Below are 17500 nucleotides of genomic sequence, written 5' to 3' on the forward strand. Positions count from 1 at the left end.
ATGTGAGCATAGAAGGACCCAAAGGTAGTGTTGGAGTAGATGTTGAATCTCCTGAGATAAAGGGTAAGAAAGTAAAGGCTTCAGGTAAGCCTAAAATGTCATTAGGATCTTGCTTTGGGAAAGCAAAACCACCTAGTGCCCGTGGTGATATATCAGCTGATGCTGGTGTTGAAGGAACCATTTCTGCAGAGCCACACATCAAAGTTGAAGGAGCAGGAATTGCAGGTCCTAGTGCAGATATTACCCTTCCTGAAGGAAAGGTTGAAGCTGATATTGAATCCCCAGAAGTTAAAGTGAAAGGAGGAAAAGTATCAGGCAAACCGAAGATGAAATTTGGACCATGTTTCGGCAAAGGAAAAGATGTAGACGTAGAAGGCGAATACAAACCAGGTAAAGTAGAAGTTAAAGGTCCATCTGTCAGTGGTGAAGTTGGTGCTGCCTCTCCTGAAATGAGTGGAGATATTAGTGTTGAATCACCTGAAGCCAAAATCAAAGGAGAAAAGCCCAAGTCTAAACTAGGATCCTGCTTTGGAAAACCCAAAGGGCCAAAGGTGGAAGGTGAATATAAGCCAGTCAAAGTTAGTGCCGAGAGTCCAGAAGTTAGTGGTGAAATTGCTGTTGCCTCACCAGAGATAAGTGCAGAGATCAGTGCTGAACAGCCCAAAGCTAAAATCAAAGGGGAGAAACCTAAATCAAAATTAGGATCTTGCTTTGGTAAGTCCAAAGGCCCAAAAGTTGAAGGAGAATATAAACCAAGCATTGATGTTGAAGGCCCAGAAGTAAGTGGTGAAGTAGCGGTTCCATCAGCCGAAGTTAAGGGTGATATTAGTGTTGATTCACCTGATGTTAAATTGAAAGGAGGAAAACCCAAATCAAAGTTTGGATCCTGCTTTGGAAAACCAAAATCACCTGAAATTGAGGGTGAATATAAACCAGGAAAAGTAAGTGTAGAAGGACCTGAAGCAGAGGCTGGAGTTTCAGTCCAATCTCCTGCTATTAAGGGTGATGTTGATCTAGAGTCTCCTGAGATAAAGGTGAAAGGCAGTAAACCAAAGACCAGATTTGGATCATGCTTTGGAAAACCCAAGAGTGGAAAACTGGAAGGGGAATACAAGCCAGGAAGAGTTGATGTAGAAGGTCCTGAAGTAAGTGCAGGAGCCAGCGTCAAGCGTCCTGACATTGAAGGTGAAATTGATATTGAATCGCCTGAAGTAGAAGTGAAGGGTAAAAAGGTTTCTGGAAAGCCAAAAGCCAAACTAGGATCATGCTTTGGCAAACCCAAAGAACCCAAAGTTAAAGGAGAAATAGACATTGAAGGTCCAAGAGTAGAAGGTGAAGTGCCTACTGGAAAAGCTGAAGTAGATGTCAAGGGTCCTGAGATGAAAGTGAAGAATAAGAAGGTAAAAGGAAAATCTGCTCCACTATGTGCTTCATGCATTGGAAAGGCATCACCTCCAGATGTAGATATAGATGCTGATGTAGAACCAGGAAGCATCAAGATTCGTCCCGAAAAACCAAGCATGGGAGGTAAAATATCAGTGGAAGGTCCAAGTATTGATGTTGAACCATCAGTAAAAGTAAAGGGACCTTCAATGCCAGAAGTACCAGAATTGAAAGGTCATTTGGATGTGGATGCAGATCTACCTGATTTTGAACCTTCCATAAAAATCAAAGGTGATATTCCAGATATCCCAAAAGTAGAAGCTGAAATAGGAGGGAAAGCAGATATTCCAGAAATTGAAATCAAGGGTAATGTGCCAGCACTTCCAAAGATAGAGGCAAGTGTGGATGCACCTGAATTGAAAGTGGAAGGAGAGTTACCAAAACTGAAAACCGAAGGTGACATTGACATTGGAATAAATGTTCCAAGTATTTCAGGAGACATTAAGGGAATAAATATTGAAACACCTGAGTTCCCAAGTGGTAAAATTGAAGGAGATATTAAAGGTGACTTACCAAGCATTGATATTCCTAAAGCTGAAGTGTCTCTACCAGCAGGCCCTGAATTACCAAGTGCAGAAATCAAGGGAGAATTGAAAGGTCCAGAGATCTCGGGATCAGCCCAACTACCAAAGGCTGAACTAAAGACAAAGAAAGCCAAACTTGGTCCATGTGCTTGTTTAGGCAAATCAGGCAAAATTGGCAAAGAAGAACCATACATGGCAGCAGAAGCTGGAGGAAAAGTAAGTGGAGAAGTTGAAGGCGTGGATGTGAGCGTAGAAGGACCCAAAGGTAGTGTTGGAGTAGATGTTGAATCTCCTGAGATAAAGGGTAAGAAAGTAAAGGCTTCAGGTAAGCCTAAAATGTCATTAGGATCTTGCTTTGGGAAAGCAAAACCACCTAGTGCCCGTGGTGATATATCAGCTGATGCTGGTGTTGAAGGAACCATTTCTGCAGAGCCACACATCAAAGTTGAAGGAGCAGGAATTGCAGGTCCTAGTGCAGATATTACCCTTCCTGAAGGAAAGGTTGAAGCTGATATTGAATCCCCAGAAGTTAAAGTGAAAGGAGGAAAAGTATCAGGCAAACCGAAGATGAAATTTGGACCATGTTTCGGCAAAGGAAAAGATGTAGACGTAGAAGGCGAATACAAACCAGGTAAAGTAGAAGTTAAAGGTCCATCTGTCAGCGGTGAAGTTGGTGCCGCCTCTCCTGAAATGAGTGGAGATATTAGTGTTGAATCACCTAAAGCCAAAATCAAAGGAGAAAAGCCCAAGTCTAAACTAGGATCCTGCTTTGGGAAACCCAAAAGCCCAGAAGGAGAAATCGAATATAAGCCAGCTAAAATTTCAGCTGAAAGTCCAGCAGTCTCTGGTGAAATTGGTGGTGCATCAGCTGAGATGAAGGGTGATATTAGTGTTGATTCACCTGATGTTAAATTGAAAGGAGGAAAACCCAAATCAAAGTTTGGATCCTGCTTTGGAAAACCAAAATCACCTGAAATTGAGGGTGAATATAAACCAGGAAAAGTAAGTGTAGAAGGACCTGAAGCAGAGGCTGGAGTTTCAGTCCAATCTCCTGCTATTAAGGGTGATGTTGATCTAGAGTCTCCTGAGATAAAGGTGAAAGGCAGTAAACCAAAGACCAAATTTGGATCATGCTTTGGAAAACCCAAGAGTGGAAAACTGGAAGGGGAATACAAGCCAGGAAGAGTTGACGTAGAAGGTCCTGAAGTAAGTGCAGGAGCCAGCGTCAAGCGTCCTGACATTGAAGGTGAAATTGATATTGAATCGCCTGAAGTAGAAGTGAAGGGTAAAAAGGTTTCTGGAAAGCCAAAAGCCAAACTAGGATCATGCTTTGGCAAACCCAAAGAACCCAAAGTTAAAGGAGAAATAGACATTGAAGGTCCAAGAGTAGAAGGTGAAGTGCCTACTGGAAAAGCTGAAGTAGATGTCAAGGGTCCTGAGATGAAAGTGAAGAATAAGAAGGTAAAAGGAAAATCTGCTCCACTATGTGCTTCATGTATTGGAAAGGCATCACCTCCAGATGTAGATATAGATGCTGATGTAGAACCAGGAAGCATCAAGATTCGTCCCGAAAAACCAAGCATGGGAGGTAAAATATCAGTGGAAGGTCCAAGTATTGATGTTGAACCATCAGTAAAAGTAAAGGGACCTTCAATGCCAGAAGTACCAGAATTGAAAGGTCATTTGGATGTGGATGCAGATCTACCTGATTTTGAACCTTCCATAAAAATCAAAGGTGATATTCCAGATATCCCAAAAGTAGAAGCTGAAATAGGAGGGAAAGCAGATATTCCAGAAATTGAAATCAAGGGTAATGTGCCAGCACTTCCAAAGATAGAGGCAAGTGTGGATGCACCTGAATTGAAAGTGGAAGGAGAGTTACCAAAACTGAAAACCGAAGGTGACATTGACATTGGAATAAATGTTCCAAGTATTTCAGGAGACATTAAGGGAATAAATATTGAAACACCTGAGTTCCCAAGTGGTAAAATTGAAGGAGATATTAAAGGTGACTTACCAAGCATTGATATTCCTAAAGCTGAAGTGTCTCTACCAGCAGGCCCTGAATTACCAAGTGCAGAAATCAAGGGAGAATTGAAAGGTCCAGAGATCTCGGGATCAGCTCAACTACCAAAGGCTGAACTAAAGACAAAGAAAGCCAAACTTGGTCCATGTGCTTGTTTAGGCAAATCAGGCAAAATTGGCAAAGAAGAACCATACATGGCAGCAGAAGCTGGAGGAAAAGTAAGTGGAGAAGTTGAAGGCGTAGATGTGAGCGTAGAAGGACCCAAAGGTAGTGTTGGAGTAGATGTTGAATCTCCTGAGATAAAGGGTAAGAAAGTAAAGGCTTCAGGTAAGCCTAAAATGTCATTAGGATCTTGCTTTGGGAAAGCAAAACCACCTAGTGCCCGTGGTGATATATCAGCTGATGCTGGTGTTGAAGGAACCATTTCTGCAGAGCCACACATCAAAGTTGAAGGAGCAGGAATTGCAGGTCCTAGTGCAGATATTACCCTTCCTGAAGGAAAGGTTGAAGCTGATGTTGAATCCCCAGAAGTTAAAGTGAAAGGAGGAAAAGTATCAGGCAAACCGAAGATGAAATTTGGACCATGTTTCGGCAAAGGAAAAGATGTAGACGTAGAAGGCGAATACAAACCAGGTAAAGTAGAAGTTAAAGGTCCATCTGTCAGCGGTGAAGTTGGTGCTGCCTCTCCTGAAATGAGTGGAGATATTAGTGTTGAATCACCTGAAGCCAAAATCAAAGGAGAAAAGCCCAAATCCAAACTAGGATCCTGCTTTGGAAAACCCAAAGGGCCAAAGGTGGAAGGTGAATATCATCCAGCTAAAATAGATGTTAAAGGCCCAGAAGTTAGTGGTGAAGTAAGTGTTCCTTCAGCTGAGGTCACAGGTGAAGTAAGTGTCCCATCAGCTGAGGTCACAGGTGATATTAATGTTGAGTCTCCAGACATGAAAGTTAAGGCAGGAAAACCAAAAGCAAAGTTAGGATCCTGTTTCGGTAAGCCTAAAGGAGCTGGAATTGAGGGTGAATATAAACCAAGTAAAATCAAAGTAGAAGGACCTGAAGCAGAGGCTGGAGTTTCAGTCCAATCTCCTGCTATTAAGGGTGATGTCGATCTAGAGTCTCCTGAGATAAAGGTGAAAGGCAGTAAACCAAAGACTAAATTTGGATCATGCTTTGGAAAACCCAAGAGTGGAAAACTGGAAGGGGAATACAAGCCAGGAAGAGTTGATGTAGAAGCTCCTGAAGTGAGTGCAGGAGCCAGCGTCAAGCGTCCTGACATTGAAGGTGAAATTGATATTGAATCGCCTGAAGTAGAAGTGAAGGGTAAAAAGGTTTCTGGAAAGCCAAAAGCCAAACTAGGATCATGCTTTGGCAAACCCAAAGAACCCAAAGTTAAAGGAGAAATAGACATTGAAGGTCCAAGAGTAGAAGGTGAAGTGCCTACTGGAAAAGCTGAAGTAGATGTCAAGGGTCCTGAGATGAAAGTGAAGAATAAGAAGGTAAAAGGAAAATCTGCTCCACTATGTGCTTCATGCATTGGAAAGGCATCACCTCCAGATGTAGATATAGATGCTGATGTAGAACCAGGAAGCATCAAGATTCGTCCCGAAAAACCAAGCATGGGAGGTAAAATATCAGTGGAAGGTCCAAGTATTGATGTTGAACCATCAGTAAAAGTAAAGGGACCTTCAATGCCAGAAGTACCAGAATTGAAAGGTCATTTGGATGTGGATGCAGATCTACCTGATTTTGAACCTTCCATAAAAATCAAAGGTGATATTCCAGATATCCCAAAAGTAGAAGCTGAAATAGGAGGGAAAGCAGATATTCCAGAAATTGAAATCAAGGGTAATGTGCCAGCACTTCCAAAGATAGAGGCAAGTGTGGATGCACCTGAATTGAAAGTGGAAGGAGAGTTACCAAAACTGAAAACCGAAGGTGACATTGACATTGGAATAAATGTTCCAAGTATTTCAGGAGACATTAAGGGAATAAATATTGAAACACCTGAGTTCCCAAGTGGTAAAATTGAAGGAGATATTAAAGGTGACTTACCAAGCATTGATATTCCAAAAGCTGAAGTGTCACTACCAGCAGGCCCTGAATTACCAAGTGCAGAAATCAAGGGAGAATTGAAAGGTCCAGAGATCTCGGGATCAGCTCAACTACCAAAGGCTGAACTAAAGACAAAGAAAGCCAAACTTGGTCCATGTGCTTGTTTAGGCAAATCAGGCAAAATTGGCAAAGAAGAACCATACATGGCAGCAGAAGCTGGAGGAAAAGTAAGTGGAGAAGTTGAAGGCGTGGATGTGAGCGTAGAAGGACCCAAAGGTAGTGTTGGAGTAGATGTTGAATCTCCTGAGATAAAGGGTAAGAAAGTAAAGGCTTCAGGTAAGCCTAAAATGTCATTAGGATCTTGCTTTGGGAAAGCAAAACCACCTAGTGCCCGTGGTGATATATCAGCTGATGCTGGTGTTGAAGGAACCATTTCTGCAGAGCCACACATCAAAGTTGAAGGAGCAGGAATTGCAGGTCCTAGTGCAGATATTACCCTTCCTGAAGGAAAGGTTGAAGCTGATATTGAATCCCCAGAAGTTAAAGTGAAAGGAGGAAAAGTATCAGGCAAACCGAAGATGAAATTTGGACCATGTTTCGGCAAAGGAAAAGATGTAGACGTAGAAGGCGAATACAAACTAGGTAAAGTAGAAGTTAAAGGTCCATCTGTCAGCGGTGAAGTTGGTGCTGCCTCTCCTGAAATGAGTGGAGATATTAGTGTTGAATCACCTGAAGCCAAAATCAAAGGAGAAAAGCCCAAATCCAAACTAGGATCCTGCTTTGGAAAACCCAAAGGGCCAAAGGTGGAAGGTGAATATCATCCAGCTAAAATAGATGTTAAAGGCCCAGAAGTTAGTGGTGAAGTAAGTGTTCCTTCAGCTGAGGTCACAGGTGAAGTAAGTGTCCCATCAGCTGAGGTCACAGGTGATATTAATGTTGAGTCTCCAGACATGAAAGTTAAGGCAGGAAAACCAAAAGCAAAGTTAGGATCCTGTTTCGGTAAGCCTAAAGGAGCTGGAATTGAGGGTGAATATAAACCGGAGAAAATTGATGCTGAAAGACCTAAGGCAGGAGCCGAGGTTTCAGTCAGGGCCCCAGAAGTAGAGGGTCATATTGATGTAGACTCTCCAGATATAAAGATAAAAAGAGGAAAACCAAAGTCGAGATTGGGACCCTGCTTTGGAAAGGCAAAGGGTGAAGTAGACGGTGAATATAAACCAGGAAGTCTTTCTGTAAAGAGTCCTGATGTTGGTGTAGGAGCACGTGTACCGAGCCCTGATATTAGTGCAGAAGCAAGTGTGCAACGTCCTGATGTTGAAGCAGGAGTAAGTGTGAAAAGTCCTGATATTGAAGGTGAAATTGATATCGAATCACCTAAAGTGGAAGTTAAAGGTAAAAAGGTATCTGGAAAGCCTAAAGTCAACTTGGGATCTTGCTTTGGTAAACCCAAGGAACCAAAGATCAAAGAAGTGGATCTTGAAGTCCCAGGAGCACAAATACGAGGCGAAGTACCTGAAGCAATAGGGGACATAGAAATGAAGATCGATGAGCCAGATTTTGAACCCTCCCTGGAAATCAAGGGTGATATTCCTGATATACCAAAAGTTCAGGCAGAAATCGGTGGCAGAGCAGATATACCAGAAATTGAAATGAAGAGGAATGTTCCAAAGCTTCCTGAAGTTAAAGCTAGTATTGGTTCGCCTGAATTGAATATAAAAGGGGAAATGCCGAAATTGAAGACAAAGGGGGATGCTGATGTTGAAGTAAGTGCTCCAAGTATTTCAGGAGATATTAAGGGGGATCTTCCCAAAGTTGAGGTCACTGTACCATCCGGCCCTACATTGCCAAGTGCAGAAATTAAAGGGGAGGTCAAGAGCCCAGTTTTATCAGGTTCAGGAGAGATACCAAAGACTGAACTAAAGACAAAGAAAGCAAAACTTGGTCCCTGTGCTTGCTTGGGCAAACCAGGCAAAGAAGAGCCATATATGGCAGCAGAGGTTGGAGGGAAAGTTAGTGGAGAAGTTGAAAGCATAGATGCAGGCCTTGAAAGACCAAAAGGTAGTATTGCAGTTGAGGTCGATTCTCCTGAAATTAAGAACAAAAAGGTTAAGGCCTCAGGAAAGCCTAAGATGTCATTTGGATCTTGCTTTGGTAAAGGAAAGCCTCCTAGTGTTAGTGGAGAAATTTCAAGTGGTCTTGATGTAGATGTAAAGCCAGATCAACCTGACTTTAACATCTCTGCTGAGGCTCCAGTTCCACCTATGCGAAAGGGAAAGAAATTCAAGGTCAAGTCTCCAGATGTTGACATGAATATTGGAAGCATAGATATAAATGCAGATGTTCCTGAAGTTGGAATAGATGCTTCTGGTATTGGAATAAAGACTAGTGGATCAGATATCAATGGTAGTCTTGAAATCCCAGACTTTGAAGGCCGTATTAAAAGCCCACATGTAAAGGGTAGCGTTGAAATTCCAGAAGTTAAAGGCAAGATCGGTATGCCTGAAATAAAGGGTAGGGGTGAAATCCAAGGAACTGTGCCTGATATCAAAGCTAATACTGAGGTTGCAGGATTTAGTGGCAGAATTAGCATGCCAGAAATGAATGGAAATGTTGACATTCCAGGCTTTGGAAGCAAAATTGGTATGCCAGATCTCGATGGTAGAGCAGATATTCAAGGGTTTAGAGGCAAGGTTGACATGCCAGAAATCCCAGTCTTTGGCGCCAAGGTAGACATGCCAGATATCAAAGGCAAAGCTGAGTTACCAGGCTTTGGAGGAAAAGTTGACATGCCAGAAATTAAGGGCAGTGTTGGACTTCCAGGCTTTGAAGGCAGGATAGACATGCCAGAGATGAAGGGCAAGGTTGACAAGCCAGAAATCAAGGGCAGTGCTGAGATCCCAGGCTTTGGAGGAAAGGTTGACATGCCAGAGATAAAGGGCAGTGTTGGACTTCCAGGCTTTGGAGGCAATGTTGACATGCCAGGCTTTGAAGGAAAGGTTGACATGCCAGGCTTTGGAGGAAAGGTTGACATGCCAGAGATGAAGGGCAAGATTGACATGCCCGAAATCAAGGGCAGTGCTGAGGTCCCAGGCTTTGGAGGAAAGGTTGACATGCCAGGCTTTGGAGGAAAGGTTGACATGCCAGGCTTTGGAGGAAAGGTTGACATGCCAGGCTTTGGAGGAAAGGTTGACATGCCAGGCTTTGAAGGAAAGGTTGACATGCCAGAGATGAAGGGCAAGGTTGACATGCCAGGCTTTGGAGGAAAGGTTGACATGCCAGAGATGAAGGGCAAGGTTGACATGCCAGGCTTTGAAGGAAAGGTTGACATGCCAGGCTTTGGAGGAAAGGTTGACATGCCAGGCTTTGAAGGAAAGGTTGACATGCCAGAGATGAAGGGGAAGATTGACATGCCTGAAATCAAGGGCAATGTTGGAATCCCAGGCTTTGGAGGAAAGGTTGACATGCCAGAGATGAAGGGCAATGTTGACATGCCAGGCTTTGAAGGAAAGGTTGACATGCCAGGCTTTGGAGGAAAGGTTGACATGCCAGGCTTTGGAGGAAAGGTTGACATGCCAGAGATGAAGGGCAAGGTTGACATGCCAGGCTTTGGAGGAAAGGTTGACATGCCAGAGATGAAGGGCAAGATTGACATGCCCGAAATCAAGGGCAGTGTTGGAATCCCAGGCTTTGGAGGAAAGGTTGACATGCCAGAGATGAAGGGCAAGGTTGACATGCCAGGCTTTGGAGGAAAGGTTGACATGCCAGGCTTTGAAGGAAAGGTTGACATGCCAGGCTTTGGAGGAAAGGTTGACATGCCAGAGATGAAGGGCAAGATTGACATGCCTGAAATCAAGGGCAATGTTGGACTTCCAGGCTTTGGAGGAAAGGTTGACATGCCAGAGATGAAGGGCAAGGTTGACATGCCAGGCTTTGGAGGAAAGGTTGACATGCCAGAAATCAAGGGCAAGGCTGACATGCCAGAAATCAAGGGCAAGGTTGACATGCCAGGCTTTGAAGGAAAGGTTGACATGCCAGAAATCAAGGGCAAGATTGACATGCCTGAAATCAAGGGCAATGTTGGAATCCCTGGCTTTGAAGGAAAGGTTGACATGCCAGGCTTTGGAGGAAAGGTTGACATGCCAGAGATGAAGGGCAAGGTTGACATGCCAGGCTTTGGAGGAAAGGTTGACATGCCAGAGATGAAGGGCAAGGTTGACATGCCAGGCTTTGGAGGAAAAGTTGACATGCCAGAGATGAAGGGCAAGATTGACATGCCTGAAATCAAGGGCAATGTTGGAATCCCAGGCTTTGGAGGAAAGGTTGACATGCCAGAGATGAAGGGCAAGGTTGACATGCCGGGCTTTGAAGGAAAGGTTGACATGCCAGGCTTTGGAGGAAAAGTTGACATGCCAGAGATGAAGGGCAAGATTGACATGCCTGAAATCAAGGGCAATGTTGGAATCCCAGGCTTTGGAGGAAAGGTTGACATGCCAGAGATGAAGGGCAAGATTGACATGCCTGAAATCAAGGGCAATGTTGGAATCCCAGGCTTTGGAGGAAAGGTTGACATGCCAGAGATGAAGGGCAAGGTTGACATGCCTGGCTTTGAAGGAAAGGTTGACATGCCAGGCTTTGGAGGAAAAGTTGGCATGCCAGAGATGAAGGGCAAGGTTGACATGCCAGGCTTTGGAGGAAAGGTTGACATGCCAGAGATGAAGGGCAAGATTGACATGCCTGAAATCAAGGGCAATGTTGGACTTCCAGGCTTTGGAGGAAAGGTTGACATGCCAGAGATGAAGGGCAAGGTTGACATGCCTGGCTTTGGAGGAAAGGTTGACATGCCAGAGATGAAGGGCAAGGTTGACATGCCGGGCTTTGAAGGAAAGGTTGACATGCCAGGCTTTGAAGGAAAGGTTGACATGCCAGAGATGAAGGGCAAGATTGACATGCCTGAAATCAAGGGCAATGTTGGACTTCCAGGCTTTGGAGGAAAGGTTGACATGCCAGAGATGAAGGGCAAGATTGACATGCCTGAAATCAAGGGCAATGTTGGAATCCCAGGCTTTGGAGGAAAGGTTGACATGCCAGAGATGAAGGGCAAGGTTGACATGCCTGGCTTTGAAGGAAAGGTTGACATGCCAGGCTTTGGAGGAAAAGTTGGCATGCCAGAGATGAAGGGCAAGGTTGACATGCCAGGCTTTGGAGGAAAGGTTGACATGCCAGAGATGAAGGGCAAGATTGACATGCCTGAAGTCAAGGGCAATGTTGGAATCCCAGGCTTTGGAGGAAAGGTTGACATGCCAGAGATGAAGGGCAAGGTTGACACGCCTGGCTTTGAAGGAAAGGTTGACATGCCAGGCTTTGGAGGAAAAGTTGACATGCCAGAGATGAAGGGCAAGATTGACATGCCTGAAATCAAGGGCGATGTTGGAATCCCAGGCTTTGGAGGAAAGGTTGACATGCCAGGCTTTGAAGGAAAGGTTGACATGCCAGGCTTTGGAGGAAAGGTTGACATGCCAGGCTTTGAAGGAAAGGTTGACATGCCAGAGATGAAGGGCAAGATTGACATGCCCGAAATCAAGGGCAATGTTGGAATCCCAGGCTTTGGAGGAAAGGTTGACATGCCAGAGATGAAGGGCAAGGTTGACATGCCTGAAATCAAGGGCAATGTTGGAATCCCAGGCTTTGGAGGAAAGGTTGACATGCCAGAGATGAAGGGCAAGGTTGACATGCCTGGCTTTGAAGGAAAGGTTGACATGCCAGGCTTTGGAGGAAAGGTTGACATGCCTGGCTTTGAAGGAAAGGTTGACATGCCAGAGATGAAGGGCAAGATTGACATGCCTGAAGTCAAGGGCAATGTTGGAATCCCAGGCTTTGGAGGAAAGGTTGACATGCCAGAGATGAAGGGCAAGATTGACATGCCTGAAATCAAGGGCAATGTTGGAATCCCAGGCTTTGGAGGAAAGGTTGACATGCCAGAGATGAAGGGCAAGGTTGACATGCCTGGCTTTGAAGGAAAGGTTGACATGCCAGGCTTTGGAGGAAAGGTTGACATGCCTGGCTTTGAAGGAAAGGTTGACATGCCAGAGATGAAGGGCAAGATTGACATGCCTGAAGTCAAGGGCAATGTTGGAATCCCAGGCTTTGGAGGAAAGGTTGACATGCCAGAGATGAAGGGCAAGATTGACATGCCTGAAGTCAAGGGCAATGTTGGAATCCCAGGCTTTGGAGGAAAGGTTGACATGCCAGAGATGAAGGGCAAGGTTGACATGCCAGGCTTTGAAGGAAAGGTTGACATGCCAGGCTTTGGAGGAAAGGTTGACATGCCAGAGATGAAGGGCAAGGTTGACATGCCAGGCTTTGGAGGAAAGGTTGACATGCCAGAGATGAAGGGCAAGATTGACATGCCTGAAATCAAGGGCAATGTTGGAATCCCAGGCTTTGGAGGAAAGGTTGACATGCCAGAGATGAAAGGCAAGATTGACATGCCCGAAATCAAGGGCAATGTTGGAATCCCAGGCTTTGGAGGAAAGGTTGACATGCCAGGCTTTGAAGGAAAGGTTGACATGCCAGAGATGAAGGGCAAGATTGACATGCCTGAAATCAAGGGCAAGGTTGACATGCCAGGCTTTGAAGGAAAGGTTGACATGCCAGGCTTTGGAGGAAAAGTTGACATGCCAGGCTTTGGAGGAAAGGTTGACATGCCAGAGATGAAGGGCAAGATTGACATGCCTGAAATCAAGGGCAATGTTGGACTTCCAGGCTTTGGAGGAAAGGTTGACATGCCAGAGATGAAGGGCAAGATTGACATGCCTGAAATCAAGGGCAATGTTGGAATCCCAGGCTTTGGAGGAAAGGTTGACATGCCAGAGATGAAGGGCAAGGTTGACACGCCTGGCTTTGAAGGAAAGGTTGACATGCCAGGCTTTGGAGGAAAAGTTGACATGCCAGAGATGAAGGGCAAGATTGACATGCCTGAAATCAAGGGCAATGTTGGACTTCCAGGCTTTGGAGGAAAGGTTGACATGCCAGAGATGAAGGGCAAGGTTGACATGCCAGAGATGAAGAGCAAGGTTCACATGCCGGGCTTTGAAGGAAAGGTTGACATGCCAGGCTTTGGAGGGAAAGTTGACATGCCAGAGATGAAGGGCAAGATTGACATGCCAGGCTTTGGAGGAAAGGTTGACATGCCAGAGATGAAGGGCAAGATTGACATGCCAGGCTTTGGAGGAAAGGTTGACATGCCAGAGATGAAGGGCAAGGTTGACATGCCAGAGATGAAGGGCAAGGTTGACATGCCTGGCTTTGAAGGAAAGGTTGACATGCCAGGCTTTGGAGGAAAAGTTGACATGCCAGAGATGAAGGGCAAGATTGACATGCCTGAAATCAAGGGCAATGTTGGAATCCCAGGCTTTGGAGGAAAGGTTGACATGCCAGAGATGAAGGGCAAGGTTGACATGCCAGGCTTTGAAGGAAAGGTTGACATGCCAGGCTTTGGAGGGAAAGTTGACATGCCAGAGATGAAGGGCAAGATTGACATGCCTGAAATCAAGGGCAATGTTGGAATCCCAGGCTTTGGAGGAAAGGTTGACATGCCAGAGATGAAGGGCAAGATTGACATGCCTGAAATCAAGGGCAATGTTGGAATCCCAGGCTTTGGAGGAAAGGTTGACATGCCAGAGATGAAGGGCAAGGTTGACATGCCAGGCTTTGAAGGAAAGGTTGACATGCCAGGCTTTGGAGGGAAAGTTGACATGCCAGAGATGAAGGGCAAGATTGACATGCCTGAAATCAAGGGCAATGTTGGAATCCCAGGCTTTGGAGGAAAGGTTGACATGCCAGAGATGAAGGGCAAGGTTGACATGCCAGGCTTTGAAGGAAAGGTTGACATGCCAGGCTTTGGAGGGAAAGTTGACATGCCAGAGATGAAGGGCAAGATTGACATGCCTGAAATCAAGGGCAATGTTGGAATCCCAGGCTTTGGAGGAAAGGTTGACATGCCAGAGATGAAGGGCAAGATTGACATGCCTGAAATCAAGGGCAATGTTGGAATCCCAGGCTTTGGAGGAAAGGTTGACATGCCAGAGATGAAGGGCAAGGTTGACATGCCAGGCTTTGAAGGAAAGGTTGACATGCCAGGCTTTGAAGGAAAGGTTGACATGCCAGGCTTTGGAGGAAAGGTTGACATGCCAGAGATGAAGGGCAAGGTTGACATGCCAGGCTTTGGAGGAAAGGTTGACATGCCAGAGATGAAGGGCAAGATTGACATGCCAGAAATCAAGGGCAAGGTTGACATGCCAGAGATGAAGGGCAAGGTTGACATGCCTGAAATTAAGGGCAATGTTGGAATCCCAGGCTTTGGAGGAAAGGTTGACATGCCAGGCTTTGAAGGAAAGGTTGACATGCCAGGCTTTGGAGGAAAGGTTGACATGCCAGATATGAAGGGCAAGATTGACATGCCTGAAATTAAGGGCAATGTTGGAATCCCAGGCTTTGGAGGAAAGGTTGACATGCCAGGCTTTGAAGGAAAGGTTGACATGCCAGGCTTTGGAGGAAAGGTTGACATGCCAGAGATGAAGGGCAAGGTTGACATGCCAGAGATGAAGGGCAAGGTTGACATGCCTGAAATTAAGGGCAATGTTGGAATCCCAGGCTTTGGAGGAAAGGTTGACATGCCAGGCTTTGGAGGAAAGGTTGACATGCCAGAGATGAAGGGCAAGGTTGGCATGCCAGGCTTTGGAGGAAAAGTTGACATGCCAGAGATGAAGGGCAAGGTTGACATGCCCGAAATCAAGGGCAAGGTTGACATGCCTGGCTTTGAAGGAAAGGTTGACATGCCAGGCTTTGGAGGAAAGGTCGACATGCCAACCTTTGGAGGAAAGGTTGACATGCCAGAGATGAAGGGCAAGATTGACATGCCTGAAATCAAGGGCAATGTTGGAATCCCAGGCTTTGGAGGAGAGGTTGACATCCCAGAGATGAAGGGCAAGGTTGACATGCCAGAAATCGAGGGCAAGGTTGACATGCCAGAAATCAAGGGCAAGGTTGACATGCCAGAAATCAAGGGCAAGATTGACATGCCAGAAATCAAGGGCAAGATTGACATGCCAGAAATCAAGGGCAGTGCCAAAGCCCCTGGTTTTGAAGGCAGAATTGACAAGCCACAAGTTAAAGGAAAAGCGAAAACTTCAGGCTTTGGAGGGAAAATTGACATGCCAGAAACGAAGGGTAAAGTAGAGATAACAGGTTTTGGAGAAAAGGGAGACATGCCAGATATCCGAGGTACAGGGCCTAAAGTTGATATGCCAGTAAGTGAAGGGAAGGTAGAAATCCAAGGCTTTGGAGGCAAGGTAAGCATGCCTGAATTAAAGGGTAAAGCAGAAATCACATCTACTGAAATTACGACTGACTTACCAGTAGTTAAAGGCAAGACAAAATCCAGAGGAAAGGGTAACTTGCCAAAGGGCAAGGGCATTGCAGAAATCTCGAGCATAGAAGGTGAAGTTGACATGCCATCAGTAAAAGGAAATCTTAAAACTCCTGGCTTTGAGGGCAAGGTTGACTTACCTAAAGGCAAAGGCAAGGCAGTGAAGGCTGAAATCCTAGAGAAGGCAAGTGTTGATCTCCCGGTAGCTGAAGGCAAAATAAAAATGAAGGCTGAAATTCCAAATGTCAAAACTGGAGCTCTAGAAGATACTGCAAACCTAGAAGGGGTTAAAATTAAATCCAAAGTATCTGACAAAATTACGAAAACAGAAACTGTAACTGTAGATCCAGAGATCAGAGTTCCACCTTTGGTTACAGGTAATGGAGATTTGAGTAAAGTTTCTTCATCTGTATCTACTGTGGTTACTACTGACATACCTCTTACAAAATCCAAGAAAAAGAGGAACAGAGCAAATAGAAAGAAAAAGGCTAATTCTATGTCTGAGGAAGAACTGGAGAAAGACAAAGACCAAACAGAAGCACAAATACCATCTCAGCCAGGTCAACAACAGACAAGTGTATCGGTATTACCAAAGCTTTCGGGAACTGCTGCAGTAAGTACGAGTCTACCAGCAGGTAAACATGAAACCGTAGCCTATACAGTCACTGGTCCAGATAGAACTGTAGGAGACACTATGGTTGAGGAATACCATAGCCAACATCCTGTTTCTAGCACATTGGTTGTGTCTACTGGGGAACCTACAGTTGTTTCCTCATCAACTGGAGTAAAGCTTGTTAGCACTAAGGTAAGTGGTGAAGGGGAATTGAGGGGAAACATTCCAGAAGTATCGGTAAGACCAGGCGCCGCTCCTATTGGCTGGGTCATACCGCCACAGACCTCTCTTAGTACAATTAGCCATAAGGTCGTTGTGGGAGATAGTGATCAGTTTAGTCAAGAATTTGTAGTTCCTCACACTCAAAGTATTACAGTACTGCCTCAAAGTCAAACTGAACAATCACAGGTTATGATATCACGCCCAGCAGAAATTCATGATGTAAGCAGAGAATACACAATATCGACAGAGGCTCAAAGAGCAGATGATGTTGAATCTTATATCAAGGGTAAATTAGGGCCATTTAGAATAACACCTGACAGAACATTAAGTGAATGTAAGACAGAAGTACAGATCATAAGGGAACCTTTCCACATATCACCAGACAGGGCAGAGCAACACCAAATACATCTCTCTCCAGACACAACAGGGGAGTGGTCTGTAGGTCCATATTCCTATCAAGTTAGAATGGAAACAGATTCTGAAGGAAAACTCATTTCAGCACCTCAGTTGACTGAGTTACAGAGCAAGGAAGATGGAGATTCCAGAGGCTCTAAGCAATCTCGTAATGTCTTTGTAACTGAAGATGCTGGTGGGAGAGTAATAGTTCATAGAAGAATAGAATCTCAGACACTGACTTCTGACCAGGATGCTGAGCCATCAGGTCACCGAACCCAGATTGTGAGACAAGACCCAGAATCATCAGTTGTGACAAGAACTGAGTGGCCAGAGAGCGTCACCACCCATAGAACTGTTCGAATTAGAAAAATCAAACGGGTTAGGGTAGGCGATGGTCCTGAAGAAACAACCGTTGAAACTGAGTATGAAGGTGATCCTGATACATTAAATCTTGAGTCAGTGGAGGGCTTACAGTCTGGGTTGACACACCTGCTACCTGACACTTCCGGAGAGTCATCTCTACTCCGCTTTGGCCTTGGCCAAAGGGAGAACCCGGAAAACACACAAACAGTTACAACTACTGTCAGAAGAGTACCGGCTGATTTAAGCCATTTCATGCAAGAGGGTTATGACGAAAACCTCGAAAATATTCTTGGTTCGACGACGACGACGACAACGACAAGGACTGTGCGGAAAGTCAAGGTCATAAGAAGAGACGAAGATGGCAACATAGTGGAGTTCGAAGACGAGGGGGGCGAAATCTCGTCACTGCCACCAGCGTTGACCTCCGAAGACGT

At 45.2% G+C, this 17500-nt stretch overlaps 2 protein-coding genes across 7 annotated transcripts in view; one reads left to right on the forward strand and one right to left on the reverse strand.

Annotated features, from left to right (window-relative positions):
• Positions 1 to 17500, reverse strand: part of LOC113809770 (heterogeneous nuclear ribonucleoprotein C-like 3) — a 670724-nt gene that overhangs the window by 145939 nt on the left and 507285 nt on the right. The gene's annotated exons all lie outside the window — the stretch shown is intronic.
• LOC138861500 (neuroblast differentiation-associated protein AHNAK-like) overlaps positions 7 to 17500 on the forward strand; it is a 17845-nt gene continuing 351 nt past the window's right edge. Inside the window, exons 1-2 of the mRNA XM_070121044.1 lie at positions 7 to 13752; positions 13807 to 17500. The exon at positions 13807 to 17500 is cut by the window's right edge and continues 351 nt beyond it. Coding sequence (XP_069977145.1) covers positions 96 to 13752; positions 13807 to 17500 — 17351 coding nt within the window. The 5' untranslated portion in view covers positions 7 to 95. The remainder of the gene's footprint in view (positions 13753 to 13806) is intronic.

This window comes from Penaeus vannamei, chromosome 4 (genome assembly GCF_042767895.1).
Source record: "Penaeus vannamei isolate JL-2024 chromosome 4, ASM4276789v1, whole genome shotgun sequence".
In the NCBI taxonomy this organism is placed as follows: Eukaryota; Metazoa; Arthropoda; class Malacostraca; order Decapoda; family Penaeidae; genus Penaeus; species Penaeus vannamei.